The sequence below is a fragment of the Zychaea mexicana genome (assembly GCF_025766255.1).
Source record: "Zychaea mexicana strain RSA 1403 chromosome Unknown BDB00scaffold_1, whole genome shotgun sequence".
Classification (NCBI taxonomy): Eukaryota; Fungi; Mucoromycota; class Mucoromycetes; order Mucorales; family Lichtheimiaceae; genus Zychaea; species Zychaea mexicana.
Window position 1 is genome coordinate 229,875 of NW_026516664.1, and position 20,397 is coordinate 250,271.

At 43.8% G+C, this 20,397-nt stretch overlaps 5 protein-coding genes across 5 annotated transcripts; 2 read left to right on the forward strand and 3 right to left on the reverse strand.

Moving 5' to 3' along the window:
• Positions 1-780: 780 nt before the first annotated feature.
• Positions 781-1,937, forward strand: BDB00DRAFT_782998 (uncharacterized protein; the record flags this gene model as incomplete). The annotated part of the gene is made up of 3 exons (XM_053120348.1): positions 781-909; positions 1,006-1,216; positions 1,303-1,937. 3 exons carry the CDS (start codon positions 781-783, stop codon positions 1,935-1,937), a joined length of 975 nt encoding a protein of 324 aa, XP_052985756.1.
• Positions 1,938-9,734: 7,797 nt separating this feature from the next.
• On the reverse strand, positions 9,735-11,732 carry BDB00DRAFT_794194 (ubiquitin-conjugating enzyme/RWD-like protein). The gene is made up of 7 exons (XM_053121286.1): positions 11,647-11,732; positions 11,483-11,559; positions 11,352-11,416; positions 11,209-11,275; positions 11,052-11,136; positions 10,883-10,988; positions 9,735-10,748 (listed from the first exon to the last, which is right to left on the reverse strand). Exons 1-7 carry the CDS (start codon positions 11,675-11,677, stop codon positions 10,199-10,201), a joined length of 981 nt encoding a protein of 326 aa, XP_052985757.1. The 5' UTR covers positions 11,678-11,732; the 3' UTR covers positions 9,735-10,198.
• Positions 11,733-12,238: 506 nt separating this feature from the next.
• Positions 12,239-13,237, forward strand: BDB00DRAFT_794196 (uncharacterized protein). Its single transcript, XM_053121287.1, has 2 exons — positions 12,239-12,408; positions 12,480-13,237. Exons 1-2 carry the CDS (start codon positions 12,279-12,281, stop codon positions 13,073-13,075), a joined length of 726 nt encoding a protein of 241 aa, XP_052985758.1. The 5' UTR covers positions 12,239-12,278; the 3' UTR covers positions 13,076-13,237.
• Positions 13,238-13,681: 444 nt separating this feature from the next.
• Positions 13,682-15,628, reverse strand: BDB00DRAFT_866370 (uncharacterized protein; the record flags this gene model as incomplete). Its single annotated transcript, XM_053126216.1, has 1 exon — positions 13,682-15,628. The coding sequence occupies one exon, from the start codon at positions 15,626-15,628 to the stop codon at positions 13,682-13,684; it is 1,947 nt and encodes a 648-aa protein (XP_052985759.1).
• Positions 15,629-16,306: 678 nt separating this feature from the next.
• On the reverse strand, positions 16,307-20,043 carry BDB00DRAFT_783002 (Metalloenzyme, LuxS/M16 peptidase-like protein; the record flags this gene model as incomplete). The annotated part of the gene is made up of 7 exons (XM_053120349.1): positions 16,307-17,449; positions 17,518-17,718; positions 18,242-18,395; positions 18,997-19,085; positions 19,529-19,554; positions 19,860-19,861; positions 19,940-20,043. The coding sequence occupies 7 exons, from the start codon at positions 20,041-20,043 to the stop codon at positions 16,307-16,309; spliced, it is 1,719 nt and encodes a 572-aa protein (XP_052985760.1).
• Between the last annotated feature and the right edge of the window lie 354 nt (positions 20,044-20,397).

Below are 20,397 nucleotides of genomic sequence, written 5' to 3' on the forward strand. Positions count from 1 at the left end.
AGTACCCCAATTATTGGGTTTGAAATGAAAACTGTATTTGGTAATAGCGAGATTTTTTCATTTCATGCCCCTGTTATTTAAATATTAAGAGGAGAATAAGAAGGCGTGACCGAAAAAGAAATATGTAGTAGGCGCGGGTATCTACTACGTTGGGAACAGCGTGATATCGTCGGGCACACTTTAAACATCAGAATCAAACTTACAGCAGTGGCGACATGTAGTATATATGTTTTACTTTCCAAGTTCAAGAATGCAGGCAATGATAATAGTAAGAGCTGATCGCTGATTTGGTGCTTTTTTTAAAAAAAGTGAAGAGCCTAGTAACGCTCACTTGAGAAGTAGTAGCTGAACTCTGCCCAAATCAGGCTCATATTGCTACAGTTGTGTTGTATACATTTAAGTAGTAGTCATCAACAAATATAGATATAAGAATCAACAAAGTATAAAGGATTTTCTCTCCCCAGAAGCATGAGGTAGCCACAAGATCTGCAATTGAGTAGATACAAGGTTTCTGAAAATGTTGCTTTCTGCATAATCCTACCTTCGGTGTTTTTTTTACACAGGCACGATCGGGGAGAGTTGAACCGACCAATGTGCCTAAAATGGATTTTCTCGTCGGTTAAACTTTACCCTTGAAATCTGATTCGCGCGCAAACTCGGTCTGGAATGGTTTGACAAAAATGAAATCAAGATCCGTCATGAAGGCTATATATAAAGAGGAAAACCTTTGTTTTACGTTACTCTCTATCTGATACTTTGATTGCTGCCAAGACTAATACCATGTCTTCTACTGCGGCTACGCATAATATTGTTATTGTTGGCGGTGGTTATGCCGGGGTCCGCCTAGCACAAGCACTCGAAAAACGGTTTTCTGGTAACGACGAATACCGGGTTTTACTCATTGACAAGGTACAATCAATAAAAGAAGGAAGCTTGGCAGAAATCAAGTAGCCATTACATGAATACATGGTGGAGAAAATCATTTAAATCTGTTTGATTTTCTAGAAATCCTACTTTTACCACATCATCGCTGGTCCTCGTGCTGCTGTAGAACACATCAACAACGTCATCCCTTACACGCATACATTCAAGGACCAGGAAAAAAACCTTGTGGTACAAGCGATGGTCGTGCGCCTTGAAAAAGACAAGCTGTATCTTGATAAACGATTCGAAGGATCCACTGAATTACAGTTTGCTTATACAGTACTTGCTACCGGTATCCGTTACCCTACACCATCCATGCTTCGAGCACTCAACATCGACGACGCTGGGCACAATAACAACGTGAAATTCAAAATCTAGTCAAAGAAGCCCATTCGATCCTGATCATCGGTGGCGGGCCTACGGGTGTCGAAGTAGCAGGTGAAATCCTGGAAAAATACAGTGACAAGAAAATCATATTGGCGCATGATCAAAAGCAGCTATTGAACGATGATATTCCCGCCTGGTCGCGCACACAAATGTTACACAAAGTTAAAAAGAACAATGTAGAGGTCCTATTGGACGATCCGGTCATACTGCCTGCTGCTACATCTATCGAACAGACAATCTATAAGCCTGAAGAGCCGCTTACGACCCGTAAAGGTACTCGATTACAAGTGGATCTAGTCATGTTGATGTTTGGTATGCGCGCAGAAACAGGATGGCTTGAGGACACATTGCCTTTGGCATCCAATGGCGGATTCATCAAGGTCAAGCCTACATTACAAGTGGATGCGCCCGGGTTCGACAATGTTTATGCTGCTGGCGATGTGGCGGATATTGATGAATACAAGCTGGCTGGAAGGAGTATGGGTCACACCCGTGTTATTTGTGCAAACATTATGAATTCAACAAAGGGCAAAGAACCATCCAGGACATACAAGGCGAACAACAAATTTTTAATGGGAATCACATTCGGCAAAGTATGCTTTAATTCATTGTCTGCTAATGTTTAATAAGCACTGACGAAAGACTGCTTTGACACTTCTTCTAGAAACAAGGATTTGTCTTTACACCATTCGGGTCATTGGGTGACTGGGCGATTTCTTTTGCCAAAGGCAAAAAGTTATCGACTAAACGTTTTTGGGGAATGCTAAATTTGACCGAGGCTTCCAAGTAAGCTCTGTTTTTTCTTTTTGTGCCTATGTGGAGTCATACTGAATAAGAAAAAAAGAGAGATCTCACTGACATTCAGGCTGTAATGTTCATAGTCCAAACGACGAACAATCATCCAAGAATGGGCCTTCTTCTGTTGCCATAACTACCGTGACCCTAGCAGTCGCCGCTATAGCCGTTTATTATACCTCTACATCGAATCGGCACTACTTCTTCTCTGCTTACCAATACTTATTATCCCTTACTTCGCCACCATCATCATAATCTTGAGTTTATTTTAGAAAAGCATGTTTCTTTACATTGAAATGATACCACTACTACTTTAATCAATAGCATATCTATTTGCATACATTCTAGTATAATGCAAAGTCAAGGCATTGGTGAGCATTTTATACTTGGTGAAGGAAACCTTTGCTAAATCCTTTGATTTATTCCTTTGCAAAATCTACCTTCTTGGTGCTTTATCATCCAGATAAACAAATCCAATTCACCAGGCGTCACACCTTTCTTTGTATGACGTGCACTAATACAAAAACTACATCATATCCATTTCGAGCTACCTAATAACATAGGAGGCTAACTAGTATATAAAAGATACTTGTATTTACTGACTTACCTTCAGTTGCGTTGGTATAGGTACTATCGTTAAGCAGTGTACACCTTTAACCTTCTATGGTGCAAGACAGCTATAACCGTACATTTCCCAAAAAACGGCCAAATTTCTTTATTTTTAACACCGAAAAATACTAGAAATAAGGGGATGCCGGCCTCCGAGCACACTGTCTCCGACGCCACCTTACTATGCCTTCGTGGCCTTCATCTCAATCTCCTCTATCATACAACCGCTCAGATTCTTTCAGGTATTCTAGTTGGAGTGTGGCGAGCCCATTGGCTTTATATTTTCTTCTATCCCATTCCACCCTCAATCTGTCATCGGCTCTACCCACAAATTACGCATCACCTTCCGTCAGGAAGAAGCTCTTTTTCCTCATCAACCCCCATAATTTCCCTTTTATGCCTATGCCCTACTTATTTCACACATGATAAAATCTCCAGATATCTCCAGATTTTGAGACACACTAGTATGCACCATAAATCACGGAAACATTATACTCGGATGATCCAGTTTATGTAAAACAACATCTGTACAGCAATGAACGCCTATGACCCGAATGGGCTGGCGTGATATGATGTCGTTTGTGATCTTTTAACGATTATTTACGGCTGATGATGCACTTGGAATGGTTGTCTTGTTACTAGTTATATTGGTGAATTATAATCCAAAAAAGGAAAAGTATCAGGAAAGAAGGGGGGAGATAGCGGATAGTGTTATGCAAGTTGGTTAATATCTTATCAGCAGGATGACTGGGCGTGTATTAGATTGGGATAGCGCAAAGGTCAGGCCAATGATCAAAGGGTCTCTGTACAGGGTTCGGGTCAATGTTGTTTATATTGAACAATAAATTGTTTGTTTGGGTTATGTTTGGAATAAACATGTGCTGAACGCCGCAGCCAGCGTCTTCATGGGATCAGTGAGACATTGTAGAAAGACTCGGCCATCGTTGTATCGACTGTCGTGGCGTGTGTAACGAAAATAAAAAACGCTCTCTTGTACGAGTATATGCGCACGGCAATTAACGATTGCTGATCCTCCAAGCCCGCAATGATGGATGTGGGCAGCTTAAAATAGATTGTCAAGAGTAGAATATGGAGCAGCATGGCTGTTTTCAGCATAGTATGCGCGTCATCCTAGAGCTACTATTATCCATACAGGCTGCTTCTTCAGGTTGATACTGTTGTTTGGTTTGCTCGTTTTAACATCCTTCTCTATGAGGCTTGCTTTATAACCACGCTGTATAAGAAAGCTGCTTATTGCCATGGCATTCAGTAGTCATGACAATCCATGTTCCTGAAAGCCGCTTGTTGCCAGGACAAGCATGTCAAAACACATTTTATTTTATTCGCGTCACCCATTTTGACCAATTCCGAGCGAAATGGCGGCTGCTCTTGCGAAGCGATTCGCAGCGCTTTTTTCACACAACCGCAACCAGCGCAATGGGCAGACTCGTAGCAACACGCACATACTCAACCCTTGTTTTTTCGAGGCTCTGAGGCCAAGTTACGATGTTTTTTGCGCAGGGTTTCCATTGTACTTTGCTGTCATGCTCGGTTTCTTCATGCGCAGACCTTCCGTGCTGGCCGTGAATAAAGTTGGGGGTGGGGGGTTGGATGGGGGGATGGAACCAAAGTTGGGGGACGTCGCTCGTCCAGGCGAAAACACTACACTGTATACGCTTATGGAGGTGTGGTTTTAGACTGCTTGTCGTCTTTAGTCTCACATTGAGCTCGCTCGGTGGTCAGCTTAACGAACGATAATCGTAAGCTGGCAAGCGTGGTGGATGCAGAGAAAGGGATTCTTTTCAAGAAAAACAGCGTCGATCGTATATCCTATCTGTCTGCTTTTCCCAGGGTGCGCGTGAAGTATGATACATGTGAAAAAAGCAAACCAGATTGGCTCGGAACGTATCCTCCGAACTAACTTTTTTTCCTTTCCATTTTTCTCGCGAACTGAACTACGTGATGTGCATTGGAATAATAATAAAACTTTTTTCCTTTCCATTATTTTCGCGAACTGAACTACGCGAACACAGAAAGTAAAAAAAAAAAGATAAAAAACAGTGCCAAAGTGTGATAATGCGCGTTGTGATCGTGTTACTGTCGTCTGTCATTGTTGTGCGCTTTGTTGAGCACGGAGCTTATCTTTGCCTATTTTAGTTTTTTGTACGCAAAAAAAAAGATACAGGAAAGGAAAAAAAAGCAAGCGTCCCTTCAGAATCTCATTGAGCCCAGACCAGAGTTCTTTTTGGAAATGAACTTTTGCCCATAAAAAGACACCCATTTTCCGCAGCGTGTTGCTTCCTCACTTTTTCTTTCTCTTTTCATTTTTCACTTTTTCACGATCACGTATGGTAAGTCCCTTTCTTTTTTTTGTGAGTGTCTGGGGAGGGAGTGGGGGCTAACGCGGGTTTTGTAGGTCGTGGGTGGGTGGGTGGGTGGGTGGTGGTGCTTGGTTTGTAGGCATGGGCGACGGAGGCGTAAGGTAAGTGGGTGAAGGTAAGTGAGTGTGTGGGTGGGTGGGTGGTGGTGCTTGTTTTGTAGGCATGGGCGACGAAGGCGTAAGGTAGGTGGTTGAAGGTAAGTGAGTGTGTGGGTGGGTGGTGGTGCTTATTTTGTAGGCACGGGCGACGGAGGCGTAAGGTAGGTGGTTGAAGGTAAGTGGGTGGGTGGGTGGGTGGTGGTGCTTGTTTTGTAGGCATGGGCGACGAAGGCGTAAGGTAGGTGGTTGAAGGTAAGTGAGTGTGTGGGTGGGTGGTGGTGCTTATTTTGTAGGCACGGGCGACGGAGGCGTAAGGTAGGTGGTTGAAGGTAAGTGAGTGTGTGGGTGGGTGGTGGTGCTTATTTTGTAGGCACGGGCGACGGAGGCGTAAGGTAGGTGGTTGAAGGTAAGTGGGTGTGTGGGTGGGTGGTGGTGCTTGTTTTGTAGGCACGGGCGACGGAGGCGTAAGGTAAGTGGGTGAAGGTAAGTGGGTGTGTGGGTGGGTGGGTGGTGGTGCTTGTTTTGTAGGCATGGGCGACGGAGGCGTAAGGTAAGTGGGTGAAGGTAAGTGGGTGTGTGGGTGGGTGGGTGGTGGTGCTTGTTTTGTAGGCATGGGCGACGGAGGCGTAAGGTAAGTGGGTGAAGGTAAGTGGGTGTGTGGGTGGGTGGGTGGTGGTGCTTGTTTTGTAGGCATGGGCGACGGAGGCGTAAGGTAAGTGGGTGAAGGTAAGTGGGTGTGTGGGTGGGTGGGTGGTGGTGCTTGTTTTGTAGGCATGGGCGACGGAGGCGTAAGGTAAGTGGGTGAAGGTAAGTGTGTGAGTGTGTGGGTGGGTGGTGGTGCTTTTTTTTTGTAGCTTCGCGATTGGTGAGAGCGGACTGGGCATCTCAATACCAATCGACCTTTGATGATCCACAAAAAAGCGACCAAGACAAGACCCTAGCTTTGTGGGGAGAGGGTTACGGGAGCAGATGTCGATGGACCTTCTCGTGGTTGCTCCTGTCAGTACCTGCTTAAGAGCAGGGAAGCTAACACATCGACACCCTATTATTGATTAGTAGTATCATGTATCAAATAAAAAATGTTTTTTTTTCTCTTCCCGTTCGCTAAACTTGCTTGTGCGTGTTTTATATCACCAATATAAGAGCTGCCTCCCCCCCACAATTCAAATTTCTTTTCAAAGTCAGAGAGTCGATGACGTTGGTGGAGCGCGCTATAAAGAAAATTTCAGGAGAAAGAATAGTGTCTCCTCTTAATTTGGCCAATACAGCAGTATAAAAAGCACGACGATAATTGACTGATTGGAGCGAAAGCAATTACGGCACAGTATTAACACTTTGCTTATTTCTATGAATGACCAAAAGTAGTGCAGTAAAGGGCAGTAGAATCGAGGGGCATTGCAACGAGTGAGTTTCTGTTCCTTTCTCTGTAGAGCTGCCAATTGCGACATGCCACAAGGTCTTTGACGATTTCACGTACAAACAATTGAAGAATGCACATTTAATCCACATGGACCTTCAGCAGCAGATTTAGTAGCAGCATAATGGAAAAGAGAACAGTGCCTACAGGTACGTCGTATTGCAGAGGAGACAGTTGCAAACGCGGCTTTTTTTTTTTTTGGCTTTGTCTGTTGTTTGACACAGCACAGCTAACAAGAACGCTACGCCATTTCGAATAGAATTGCCTGAACGATTGATGGAAGGATTGAGGGAAACGACTACTAATTGCAACGGCCTTGTTGAAGCAAGGATAAGGGTAATATTGACGGGTTTATATTGCTCACTTTTCGTGTGCTATTATGGCTTCTTTTGCGACCGCTGTTTGGCCATTACTATGCTACTACAGGGCTGCTCCATTCCACACACTGAGCGATTTCTACATGGCGTAATAACTGGGCAGAATGGGACCAACGCGATCAACAGCACAGCATGTAAAGTACGACTGTTTCAAGATGAGCAGCTGTGGGTGAAGTTGTTCTGCCTCCTCCACCAAACTCGTTGCTGATCTCTAGACTCCATTGTTACCACAACAAACATTCAACTGCCATTGACAAACGCCGTTGCCATTGCCGCTCATGACGCGACTCTAGTGGAAACTACTCCTGCGACTCAGGCTTGCCGTCAGTCTTTTCCTCGAAGCATCCACACCTAGTCATTATTTCACACAGAAGCTAAAAATCGCGGTTGGATGGAACATGGCATAATTATGGACGTAAGTCAAAGCACAGTACTGTGGAACACTGTTATAAATAGCAGAAGAGCTGGGTTATATGTTGGACTACTGGGTGAAACTGTATACGTATGATCGGGAGTATGATATCATGGTTGGTATGTGGAGAGAGAGTTTTACTTCAATAAAGTTGATGTTTTGTTTATGCCTATATGTTCTATGTGTTGCCATTATATAGAGTGTGTCCTATATCAAAAAGTCGCCTGCGGCGACCCTTGGCAAGGCGTTCTATACTTGATACTCCGTTGTGTGTAATTGAACTCAGTATCACTGTCTTTATCATCAATGTCACGTGCCTCGCTTCGCTCGGCTGAATGAGCCCCCACGCTGCGCTCCGAATATCAGTGCGACGGTAGCATATGTAGTTCTCTCTCCTGCAGCACTTTTTGCATCGTTCCTTTCGTTTTTTTCGCTACACCCCCATTGCAATAATGAGTACCAGAATCGCTCTTAATAAATTTTATTTTGATCTTGAAGTCCACTCTTCTTTAACTAGAATCCATCACAAGTACAACAATTTATAAAGCTATGAGAACTTTATCTCTTGTAGTAAAATACAACCATACACCATAGTGTTGTCATGGCAACGAAAAGCGTGACAGAGAGACAGACAGACGACCCAAGTGATTTCAGAAGGCGATTTCATACTCCGTATAGAACGCCTAAAAAGGGGAAGTGAAAATGAAAGGGAAGGGGGTGTTGCTGGATTATAAGTGACAGGTTTTAGCATTATGCACAGCTTGCCCGAAAAAAACACTTCACTCTCCACCAAACACCAACCCACAACCAGCAATTGTAGAATTATTCCTCGCCGAAATATTTGCACCACGAATCGACAAGCACGCTTGCTTCCAGTTTTTTGTAGCCAAGCCGATTTCGTTCAATAGGAATATAATGTTTTGCCTGCGAAAATGCCTGTTCAGAACCTGTCGATGAGGCAGCAGGGATTGCCAGGTACCTGCGCGCCATGGTCTTTAACTCTTGCCAATTGTTCATCTCCAAACGCCAGTAGTCGTGAACCAATTTGTTGTCCTCCCCCTCGGTTTCGTCAACAATTGTGTCTGCTGCAGTGTATTTTTCTAAATGGTCGACGTTGAATCTCTTACGTTTGATTAAAGCATCCGGATTGGAGGGCCCTTTGCTCGCATCTGTGGTGGGCTTGTAGGATTGCCATGTCTCCTGTACTAGTGCTATCGCTTCTGTATAGTAACGGCCCCAGTTCTCGTCTTCCCACCATTCGTACTTGAGGCGCGGGTCCATAGCAGTAGCAACAGCATATACGTGTCCTTCAGCCTTGCAATAGTAACCCTGCAATTTGTTCCAACCGCAATCTGTTGCTTGAACCAACCCAGGCCAACTTCTATAGTATTTAGCATATCGTGTAAGTACGATATATCAAGCATGATCCAGGTATATGGTATCATAGTTTATGGCTTATTCTACTTACTCTTTCCATGTGCGCTTGTAATAATATTCAAGCTTCTCTAACAAACGATTGTAGGCGAGAATTACCTGGTTCATTTGTGGCATATGAAGATCCGGAGAGCGATGGCGTTAGCCTGGCAAATTCGTGTAGTAGATCGGAATTCCTTTCCAAACATGCCCACTCCTTGTTAGTCAACTCGTACTTCTCGAGACCAGCGATATTTCTGCAAGCCCGCTTCACCGTAATAGCTCGTTGCAACATAGCATATGTTGAATTCCAACGCGTGCAAACGTCCAGTATCAATTCTCGAGAGTGTTCCACGTCGTCGACCATACTTTGCTGCTGCTGTGCCTGGTGCCCGACAACGTTAAAGGGCCCGCGATTATATGCTGGAAGCACAACCCGATTTTCAAGAACAAAAATCCAAGCTACAAGAAGCGATTGAAGAAGCAGGGCACATTTGCAAGTTCTACCCACGATACCACTGTGAAATTAACTGGATAGAGCGCTATTGGAGAGGTGCAAAAGCCATCGCACGTCGAGAATGTGATTATTCCTTTGCTTCGCTACGTAGTAATCTACCAGTTTTCTTAGATTCCATTTCACCTTGACCAGTTGAAGAAAAAGATGGAACCATTATGCAGCCAACACCCACTAAGATCCGTCGGTTCTACAAGCACTGTCGGAGATATATTGGAACTTATAGCCAAATGAAAAATGGCAGACAAGCCCATGAATCTGTTGTACAATTTACTAGCCGTAGATATAGATCCCACTGCCGAATTGGAGTTGATGCTGCCTTCTGAGAAAATAAATGCATGTCTCCGATATTTATATAACCGCGAGATTTGAGATTTCTTCAAAATTTCGAACAAGATAAGGTTTTAACGGACAGTATGCACCATACTTGGGGATTTAATATGTGATCATCGAGTTTGAGGATGATCACTTAGTAGAGGTCGAGGAATGGTCATTACAATTTTATCCATAAAAAGATCATAGAGAGTTCCCGTGTAAAAGAATGAGATTTTACTGCGGCCAACTGCATCATCTGTAGGAGTCGCCTTGTCCATGGGTTTGTCTCCCAAAGGACATAAGGTTTCGACGTCGCATCCTCCTTTATCGACTAGTACTGACCGCAATAATATAGCACTTCTTATCCATAGTATACGCTATTGAAGACCTAAAAAGGTGTTTTTTTCTTTTGAAAGCTACAATAGGCCTCACTGGACTCTTGTGGCTCACCAATATCAACTGACAGTGTTAAAGGAGAAGTACAATACTCTGGATTCAAAATCTATTTTAAATAGCAAATGATGGATAAGTGGTATGTCGGAATTTATGACCTTTGCTACCAAGCGTAGCGGCGGATAAGCAATGCAATGACAAGCATCACCAGTGCACCTATTAGCCCGTCCAACCAAAGAGGGGGTCGATTACGTCTTGTTTGTATACGTGGAGAAGAAGCACCGTTGTTGTTGTTGTTGTTGTTGTTGGTATTGGTAGTACCACTACTGCTAACATCAGTGACTGTTGGTTGCTTGGCTGGTAGTGTTGAGGGCGAAGTTGTGGATGGCTGCTTTTTCTTCTCTTGTTGAACTTTTTGATGTTGTGGTGCAGAAGACGAATCAGCTGTTGACGAACAAGATGAATAAGACTGAGAAAGAGAAGTTGATAGGGTAGGTTGTATCTCCTTGGTGCTATCGGCAATTTGTTGTTTTTGCTCAACTGGGTTCTGCTCAGTTTCGTCTTTGCTTTTGTCGTTGTTGTCTTTCCGGTAGCTCAGCGAGAAGTTGGGTATATCTTGTTGATCGGATGAGGATATCTTTTTCCGTGGAGCATTATCGCTAAGCAGTTCACCGTTCCTAAGTTGACATACGCTACACATCCACGTATTCGACCTAAAATACAAGCGATAACCACACAAAAAGATTAGGCGTCTTCCGGTTCTTAGAATGCTCCTCAAACGCACATACGTAATTGCGCGCTTTCCCCATCTCTCATGCTTTTGGTAAAATTTACTACGTGCCCATACCTTTTTGCAAACACTCGCCGTTCTTCCTTTGTGTAATCGAGTCCACCAATTGCTCCTCGAGCTTCAGTGGGGAAAAAGCCCATGACGGCCAGTATGACTGTTCTAACTAAAACAAAGTGAGTATGTCTCAGTATAAACCAAGATGAAATCGCCATTTATTTGTACTTACTACCCCAAGCCGGCTGCCAATACTCGGGATGATATCCAGTAATGCTCAAGCACACTTTTGTGTTTAATTCAAAACGTCCGTTCGGCTATCGTTATAGATAGATTAGCTTCGTCAGATTAAAAAATCGTCCTGTAAAAGTATTAGACTTGGTTCTTACCGTCAAGAAAATGAGTTCTGGAGGTTTGAACGGGTACTCAGCGGGAAGCAATATGCGTCCATGATACCTGGGCAAATTATTGAGCGACACGTATGACCTCTGTTTCACGGAAAGAAAAAGAGAGAATACAAAAGCAAACTGACCTTCCCTCTTCAAATTCTGTGTCGCCAGGACCACGTACCGTAAAGTGCCATTCAAAAAGATTGTCCTAATTATTACAAAAAGTCAATTAGAAAAAAAGTTATACTTCAAATATGAAGTTAACGTTAAATACCTCTAGAGGATGAGCCTCGTATTCGTAACATGACTCTGTCGCCAATTCTCTCGCCTCTTGCATAATCCGCTTGACCGCTTTATTTTTTTTTATAGCAACGTAAATTTGTTATCAACAAGAAAAAATAACTAAATTCTATGATAGCGGAAGAGCAGTATACTTGCCTGGATTTTTGAGATTATACTTGTTGGCCATGGGGTGAATTGAGACGATTAAATTGTGTATACAGCACACGTAACAATAAAGAAAATAAAATTAGGGCGAACTCATTTTTCTGAGTCACCCAAGCGACGGATTGATTTACCAATAATGCAACTTGGCTTTGTGTGACAGCAACAGCTTTGCATGCCAATTCACTAAACTGCACCGGGCTGGCCATTTTTTTTGTCGGTGAGCATTTTTGCTTGGTTACCTATTCCATCATGTGCATTTGTTGCCAGGAGGCGACAGCAAAAAAGGTTCCATCTAGCCTCACAGACAATAATGACCAATACATCGTAAAGAATAAGCTTTCGAATGAAGAACTCATGGGTACCTGAAGGTTGGCTCGATAAGGGAACTTCTTATCTGTAACAAAAGAAGCTCATTTAGCAGTATATTATGTACCTAGGCGTATAGCAAAGTGCTATAATGTAATGTGTGCTTAAAACAACACTACATGTTGTGCATTTTGAGGGACCGGCATCTACTCCGAATTCGCCGTGCGTTTAATAACATGTGTATGTCCGCTCCAGAAGTGCTTTTTTTCTTCTTTTCTCTTTTTATTATAATATTTTACTTTTCACTTTAAACCCTGATGACGGTACGATTACAACAACAGCCACGGTCAAAGAAGATAATAAAGCCACCAAAACATGACCGGTTCGCTCACATTCAACCTCAAGGGAGTTGGGAGATTCCACGCAAGACATTTCATTATTCTATTGGTTCGTTACTACATTTGGTTTTCATACGATCGATCGGTCGGCTTACCGCAAGAACATAACTGTTTTCTTAGGGTTTCTTGTACTGTATTTATTCAAGAATGGATTTGACTCCGCGGACACATACCCTGCCCTGGTGGCATTTTTGAGCATTGTACTGGCTACGGAAGCTCTACGGTTTTCTTGGGACAGTTTCAACGTTTTGTACTGCAGAGTAATGGGTTCGTTAATGCGCAAAAGTGAGGTCAAGTCACGCATCAATGGTACGGCCTATTATCTGGTTGGCGTTCTCATTGCATTGTACGTCTTTCCCAAGGATATCGCATCCTTATCGATCATCTATCTCTCGTGGGCGGATCCAACAGCGAGCATATGCGGCCGTTTGTGGGGCAAGTATACACCAAAGTACGGCAATAAGTCGTTGGCAGGAACGCTGGGTGCAATGGTAGTGGGTGCGCTTGTGACCTACTACTTCTTTTCCCAGTTCCTGACCGAGTCGTATGACCCAGTCTCGAGCGACATCCCAACCTATGCACTGGCGTTATACGGAGGTCTTGTGGCAGGATTATCGGAAGCTCTTGGGGACAGTGCTGGATTAGACGACAATCTTATAATCCCTGTTGCGAGCTCCATATTTCTCTGGGTCCCGTTGGTGTTTTTCGAACTGTAGTAATCGAAGAGTAGCTTATTCTCCCTTCCATCTCACACGTCATATATACACGCATTCTCTTTCTCTCTCATACACACAAATTAGACAATTGTCGTATTATGTATCATACACACACAAATACTCATTGCTGCATTTATCGTTCATGTTTTTCTTGTTCTCTTTTTGCTGATATATAAACTGAACTGAATTTTATTTGCTTGTTATTTTTCAAGATTGAAGATTACAAAGAGGACGTTTTATATATATAAAAAAGAAAAAGAGCTAATAATAGAAAGAGCGTACAGAAGGTATACGGTTAATAAGTTTTTTTAGGGGAGGGTGTGTGAAGAGGTGGAATTATAGGAAGGAAGGGGGATCTTTTTGTGATAGAACTCAAATAACTTTTTTGTGAGCGCATGTCTCTCTACAGAGTACGTATTTCGTACAGTAGCGCCAATACTTTTTTTTTTTGGGGGGGGAGTGGATATAATATAACTTTTTTTGGGTGGGGCCATCGTTTTAAAGAGGAATATTGGTGATTTTTGTGCGTAGGTTGTTGCTGGTGGTAGTGATGGTAGGTTTGGGTGGGGCGTGGATGGATGTTGCTGGTGCGAGAGCGCATCTCCATCAAGAAGACTTTAGAGATGGGAATTCAAACGGAGTTAGCAGACGATGATGATCGTCTGTCGTCGATACCTTCGATTGCCGCCCATTATCCGTGGCACCAACAGCGACCGCAGCAGCAGAAGCACTGACCACCGCTGGCTCTGCATCCTCCATGTAAAATGGCCCTTCATCATCCGCTAGAGCAAATGGCGAAAACAAGTCGTTGCTGCTATCCGTCTTGCGATACTCGTCTTGCTGATTGATAAGGCTTGCGGAGGATAGCGGTTTAGCCAGTTTGCTTCCGCCCGGGATGTTGATAGCATTGGTGACACCACCAGCACCGAAGCTACCGCTGCTGCCGCCCCGTTGCAATAATTGGTCATCGTAAAGATCATCGTTCCTGAACGTTTGTTGTTGTTGTTGTTGTTGTTGCTGCTGCTGCTGCGGCTGCTGCCATGACCCTATATCGTACGAATGAGGCATATCGAGGGATTTTGCAGCCAACGACGAAGACGTCTTGTATCGCATCGATTCTGATGGCGAGCGCTCCAGCCCGGCACCTGACATATAACTTCGCATCGATTGCTGCTGCTGCTGTTGCTGTTGCTCTCTTGCTTTACGTAGCTGCAATTCGGTCGGTGTCAACAGCTCGTTCAATGACGATGGTAGCATGGCATCATTCAAGTTGTCGTCGTGCTCGTCTTCGAAATAGTCAGCATAGCTACCACGGTGAGGCACGTCCAAAAAGTGCGACGACGACTCGGGGATACTGTGCAAAGCCTGTGCGTGGCGCGACAAGGACGAGGACGGCGGGGGCATGCTGACAGCAGATGATGGCGTGTTTGGGTGAAGAAACAACGAGCGCTGTCCAAAAGGCGACGAACTGAGATCGGCATCGCGTGCTGCACCAGGTGACGAGGATGTACGCAAACTTGCCTGCCCATTGTAAAGGGAATCGTAGCCATTCGACGGTAATTTTCGGCGCTGGTCATGGTAGGATGATGAAGATGAACTGGTGCCTCCCGTATCTTGCTGACGATGGATGGCTGCCGTAAGGTGGCTGTACGAGCGAGCATCTGCGCTGGTCGAGAGATGATGTGTCTGGTCCAAGAAAGTCGCATGTGCGGGTGAGTACATGTGCGGGCCAAAATCAAGCGGGCCCCCAAGCGGCGGCGAACGAAGGTTCTGTAGGCCAGAAGAACCCAACGATAAAGCCAACCCGTCGTTGCCGTTGCCGTTGCCGTTGCCGTTGCCATTTGCCATTGCTGCGGCGGCGGCAGCAGCAGCCATTGCAGAAGTCATCGAGCTGGATGGCGAGTTGTTGCTGCTGATGTTTCGATCACGGTGCTGGTTGACCAATAGCTTGCGCCCGTCGGGGGTGTACGGTGACATGGTGTGTAAGAGGGCGCATTTCGAGCCAAACTTGCAGTTTCCCTTCAAAAAGTACTTGCACACAGCTGACTCGCACGTTGGATCAGGGTTGTGTGAGAATATACAGTTGGCCCCGGCAGTACATGTGCCTTGCTTGAAAAACTTGCATGGAACATGCGACAAGTTGGATGCTAATAACCGTTGGTGTTGATGATGGGTTAATATTGCATCAATCATCCTTCTACCTTTGTCCCAGTAGCTCCTCCCACCCAGCCTATATATTATCTTGAACGATATCTCACGCTTATTGCTACTGTTGTTGCTGTTGCCGTGGTGGTTTGTCTGATTGGTGTATTTCGATGCAGAAGGAATAGGAGGAGGAGATGTGGTGCTGGTGCTAATAGCATAAGATGAATCATGAGGTACTGCATTTGTGGTAGCGCTGCTACCAGGTAGAGGTGGCACTGGGCCTTGTTGGCTGCGGGATCGTTTCAGCTGGAAAGGCGGCAGCCGAGATGGCGAGCTCTTTGACAGCTGATTCAAGCTTAAACGGTCGAAGCTTTCAACAAGGTTTGGTGCTAACGAATGGTCAGTCATGATGTAATTAAATTGCGCTAATTGCTGTTGTGTGGTCTAAGGGAAGGGGGAGAAAACAAGAAGGACTAGTAGATAGTATTAAAAAGTAGAAAGAAAGGAAATATAAAAGGGGTGCCAAACGTTCGCAGGAAAAAAGAAAAGAACCGGGTTCCGCTATCCTTGTGAAGACATGCAATTGGGGTCGAAGAAGTGCAAGATGAACCCAAAGAGGCTTTTTCAAGTGAGAAAAAAAAAGGGGAAGTGCGTGTGTGCGTGTGTGGAGAAAGAGAGAGAGAGCCAGTACTATAAGAGAAGCGGTCGCGAGCATTCACAAAAGGAGTAGGTACCGCTGCTTATGGCAATGGGTGACACAAGACCCACGGTGCAGGTGTGTGCGCATCTCCCGAGACACCGCCAATAGCCTGTCTTCCCTGGGCATCTTACTTGTATTACTCACAATCTCTCTCTGATTCAACAACTTTCCGCAACAAAGCGTTGTAACTTGTACAGAAGTGATGATCTACTCTTCATCGTATTTTTATTGCTGTTTATGATATTTATAAAACAATGATTTTTCTAAAACTACATACAAACTATAAAAAATGCTAATGATAAACATAAGCAAACATTAGCTATAGCTGATACTCCAATTCCTCCTATACAAACACACCACCTCACTGCTGCAACAGTTACCTCTTATTAATTAGATACACTTGATCGCAAGCGGTTGTAGTCGGCCATGCCATCAACAGGACCTATGGCAACAACAGCTGCATCACGATCCCAGAGATATTCACGAGCCACACGACGCACATCATCAACTGTAACCTTGGCAACAGTCTCCTCGACCTCCTTTGGCGACATGCGTGCGCCCGAAGTCAAAAGCTGGCGCCCAATGTCTTCGGCAATTGCAGTGGATCCATCCAAACCAAGTAACAGTCCTGCCTTGAGCTGCTGTTTGGCACGCTCGACCTCACTAGCCGTCACTGTTGATGCCAATCGAATCCACTCGTTGTGTGTGCAGTGGACCAGGTCGTCGATTCTATCCTTGTTTTCGGTCACCAAGTAGATACCCCACAAGCCAGTATCCTTGTACGAGGTATTGAACGACATGAATGAGTTGGCGAGCTGATGCTTATGTACGACAGACGATAAACGGGAATCGAGATGGCCGGTTGCGCCCAAGGAACGATCCCACGAGCCAATGATGGATTGCATTACCAGCAAAGGGAAATAATCGGGCGAAGTCCAGCTAGCACCCTCTACAGCAATGGCAATATGTGCTTGTGGCGAATTGTCGTCGCGGATACGTAACTCGGAGCCCGTGAAAACAGGCTTCTTGATGGCACTCTTGCTGGTCTGTGCGCTGGCAATCGTTGGCAAGCTACCAAAGTGATTTTCGGCCAATCTGACGAGAGCGTCGTGGTCTATGCCACCCGTGCCCACCAAAAGCATTCGTTCGCCAGTATAATTGGTTTTGATATATGAAGACAAGTCGTTACGCGTCAATGATTGAATGTTTTCTTTGGGGCCTAAGATGGTCAGACCGAGCGGCTCCTTTTGAAAGGCTGTGGCGTGCAAATGGTCAAACACAACTTCCTCCATTTGCTTTTCCACTTCTTCTTGTTCGCGCAAGATAACGTCACGTTCACGTTCAATGGCACCTGGATCTAGACGGGAGTTTTGTAAAATGTCGGATAGAATGTCGACCGCTTGCGGTACGTCGTGCTTGAACGCTTTAGCATAATACACTGTTTGTTCGCGCGAGGTATAAGCGTTCAAATGGCCACCCATGTTTTCGATTTGTAGTTCAAGATCACGTTGCGTACGTCGATTCGTGCCCTTTACATTCCATTAACTTGTTAATATGTGCATTTAATTTTTAACCCAACACCCGTAAGAAATAGTACCTTGAAAGCCATGTGTTCCAGGAAATGGGCGGATCCATTATTCTTCACATTCTCGGCACGCGAACCTGCATCAATCCAAACGCCTACAGTGGCGGTTTGCGAAGCAGGGTTTTCCTCAGTAGCAACAGTGAAGCCATTTGGCAAAATGGAGGTACGAAATGTGGGTAAAAGGTTGGTTGCAGTCGCAAGACCTCGATTATACTATGAAAATAGTAATCAGTACATTTTAATCTCTTATAGAAGCGCAATGTCCTTCTCCACTCAGTCTCGCTCTGCTTTTATTAAAAACAATTAGGTACAAATTACGTACTAAGGGTTTGGAAAAGCAGGTTTTGGCTGTCCTTGAGAGTAATCGGGATGTCATTTATGTGTGTTTAGTGGTAGTAGTAGTATGGAGGGAAAAAAGTAGAAAGCGAAGGAATATAAATTTAATCCATCTGGGTGTTTATTATTTTTTTGTTAATCTTGAGAATCCCTTATAAGGCAAGCCCGATGCTTACAAAGCGACTGCGCAGCGACGGAAGAGAAGATGATTTGCTGTTTACTCTGTTGTTGACGGCCGAGACAAATCATATCCATCGTCATCGTTGTTGTAAAGGTTCGGATAATGCTTCTGGAACTCGTCTGAAAGTATGGAGCGAAATTCCTACAAAGATGTGATTTGTCCCAGTAGACTTCGTTATAACCCCAAAATCTCGTAGATACATTATTTCTCTCTTCTTACATCGACAGCTTTGATTTTGCCATTAGTAAACTGGTTTTCGCTTGCTGCTCTTTCAACGAAACCTTGAGTGAAGATATCAGGATTTCGTCCTTGTTCTACAAAGCTTATAACAAATACAATCACCGTAGATTTTCTTGTGAGCTTTTTTGATGTACTGTCATCCGTGCGTAATAAAGACGGAAATACACACAAAAAACAGACGTGTGTCTTGCCCTACTTGATGACTTCTTCGGGTATATGTGTATCAATATTATCTTTGAGTTCGTCGATTTTTGCATAGTGCTCCAGAATAGTATTACTGGAATCACAACAGATCGATCCAACCTCTCATCAGTAAATGCAGCGTGCTATGTACAGCCAAAAAGACGAGAAGAGAAAACCAACATTTTGTTCCAAACAAGTTGATTGCCGTCTGCTTGGAAATCGTACACCATGACACTTAATTCGAATAAAACTTGTAATAGATCATTAAGTTGTTCTTCAAGCGCCCGACGGGCTGCTTTTGATGCATTGCTGTTATTTTGGGATGATTCTGCTTGATTCGTAGGTGTAGGTGTTGGTGCGGAAGACGATCCCGATGAGGAGCGAGAATCTGTTTGTTGCATTTAGAAAAGGGGATAGATAGTGGGCTTTTTCAAGGACAAGGACCAAAAGATTAAATCATATTTCTGCTGAGCTTTTAGTCTCACAAAGACAATGATTTATTGGCTTCAAACCTTTCCTCTCCCCTATGTTTCGTTCTCGTAACAACTTACCTCTCGTGATTTAATGGCACTTGAGTATAGAAAGGGACGAAGCTCTGCGTTTTTGGGAGAATATCTTGCTTAACAAGAGCAATAATGACCTAGACACCGTTCTACAATAGGCAAATCGCGATTTTCAATTGTAGGCTATGATGACGTGACAAATGGACAAATAAGGTCGATGCTAGTGCCAGTTTTTTCTCGAATGGAAAATCATCTTCATATTCTATAAACTTGTATAATTTGGTCAAGTTGTATATGCTTAGCAGAATCCAAAGTATTGGCAAGGCAAGAAAATGCATCAACCACGTGGCCATTATCGCTGCCATGACATGATGCTAAGTTTTATAGTCACAATCAGCGACATAACAATGTTCTGGGCAAAAAAAAAGTATGTATGATAACAACGCATACATTTGTACAGAAACAGGAGTGTTTCTATTTTATTTCATGCCTGTATGTTGTACCTGCCGCGTTATACATGCTCTTTCCTTTCAGTTATAGACTTTTAGCGTGTGCGTGCGTGTACATTTCTATACCTTACAGTAGATGTACTAAGATCGTGTCTATCTGCACGTATGAATTCACACATGGGCAACGGAAATATCACCGATGCAATAATCATTAAGTGCAGCTTGTATCAATGTAGATGTCGGCAATAATACTGACCACGGTTCCAATAATAGTACAAAGCAAAAAAAGGAAGGTCTATTGTAGATGAAAGCCCAAGCTATGAGTTAGAATAAAAAAAAACATCAGAATGGCATAATGGGTCTAAAATTAACAAGTTTTCCCATTGTATTACCGCGTAAACTTTTATAAGATGCACGGTCGTCCACACCAGTCCCGTCATCATCATCATCATCATCATTTACATCTAGTAATCAGCAGATACATAAATATAAGCACTACATACAATAAGGATTATCTGCGGGTCAGCAAAAGCAACTTTTACTTTACTGTCAAGACAAAGACAGTTCTGGATATACTGATGCTCAGCAATAACCATGACGGATTGTGTAGTGTAGAAGTATCTTTAACAAAGTTATTGCTAACCATTTTCAGCGACAACATGCCGAAATCCGACCGATATAGCTGCCCCATCCTTCTTCCGGTATTTCGAGAAACAAACAAAGAACGAGCCCGATCAGCAAAACAAGTTTACTTCATACATTGTTACTAGAATTATGCTGTGTACCGTTGATTAAGGCTAATATGTACTGAAAGCAAAAAGTATTGTGGACTAAAAGAGAGACGTATTGTACTAGAACAGCGGATGATAATGTGTACGCGTTATAAATCTTGCTACTAAACCTCTAACCATGTTGTGTATTTATTAGCTTTACCTGATACTCAATGTTTCATCGTTCAATTGGTAGATTTGTGGCTGTGACATTCAATGTGTACAAAACA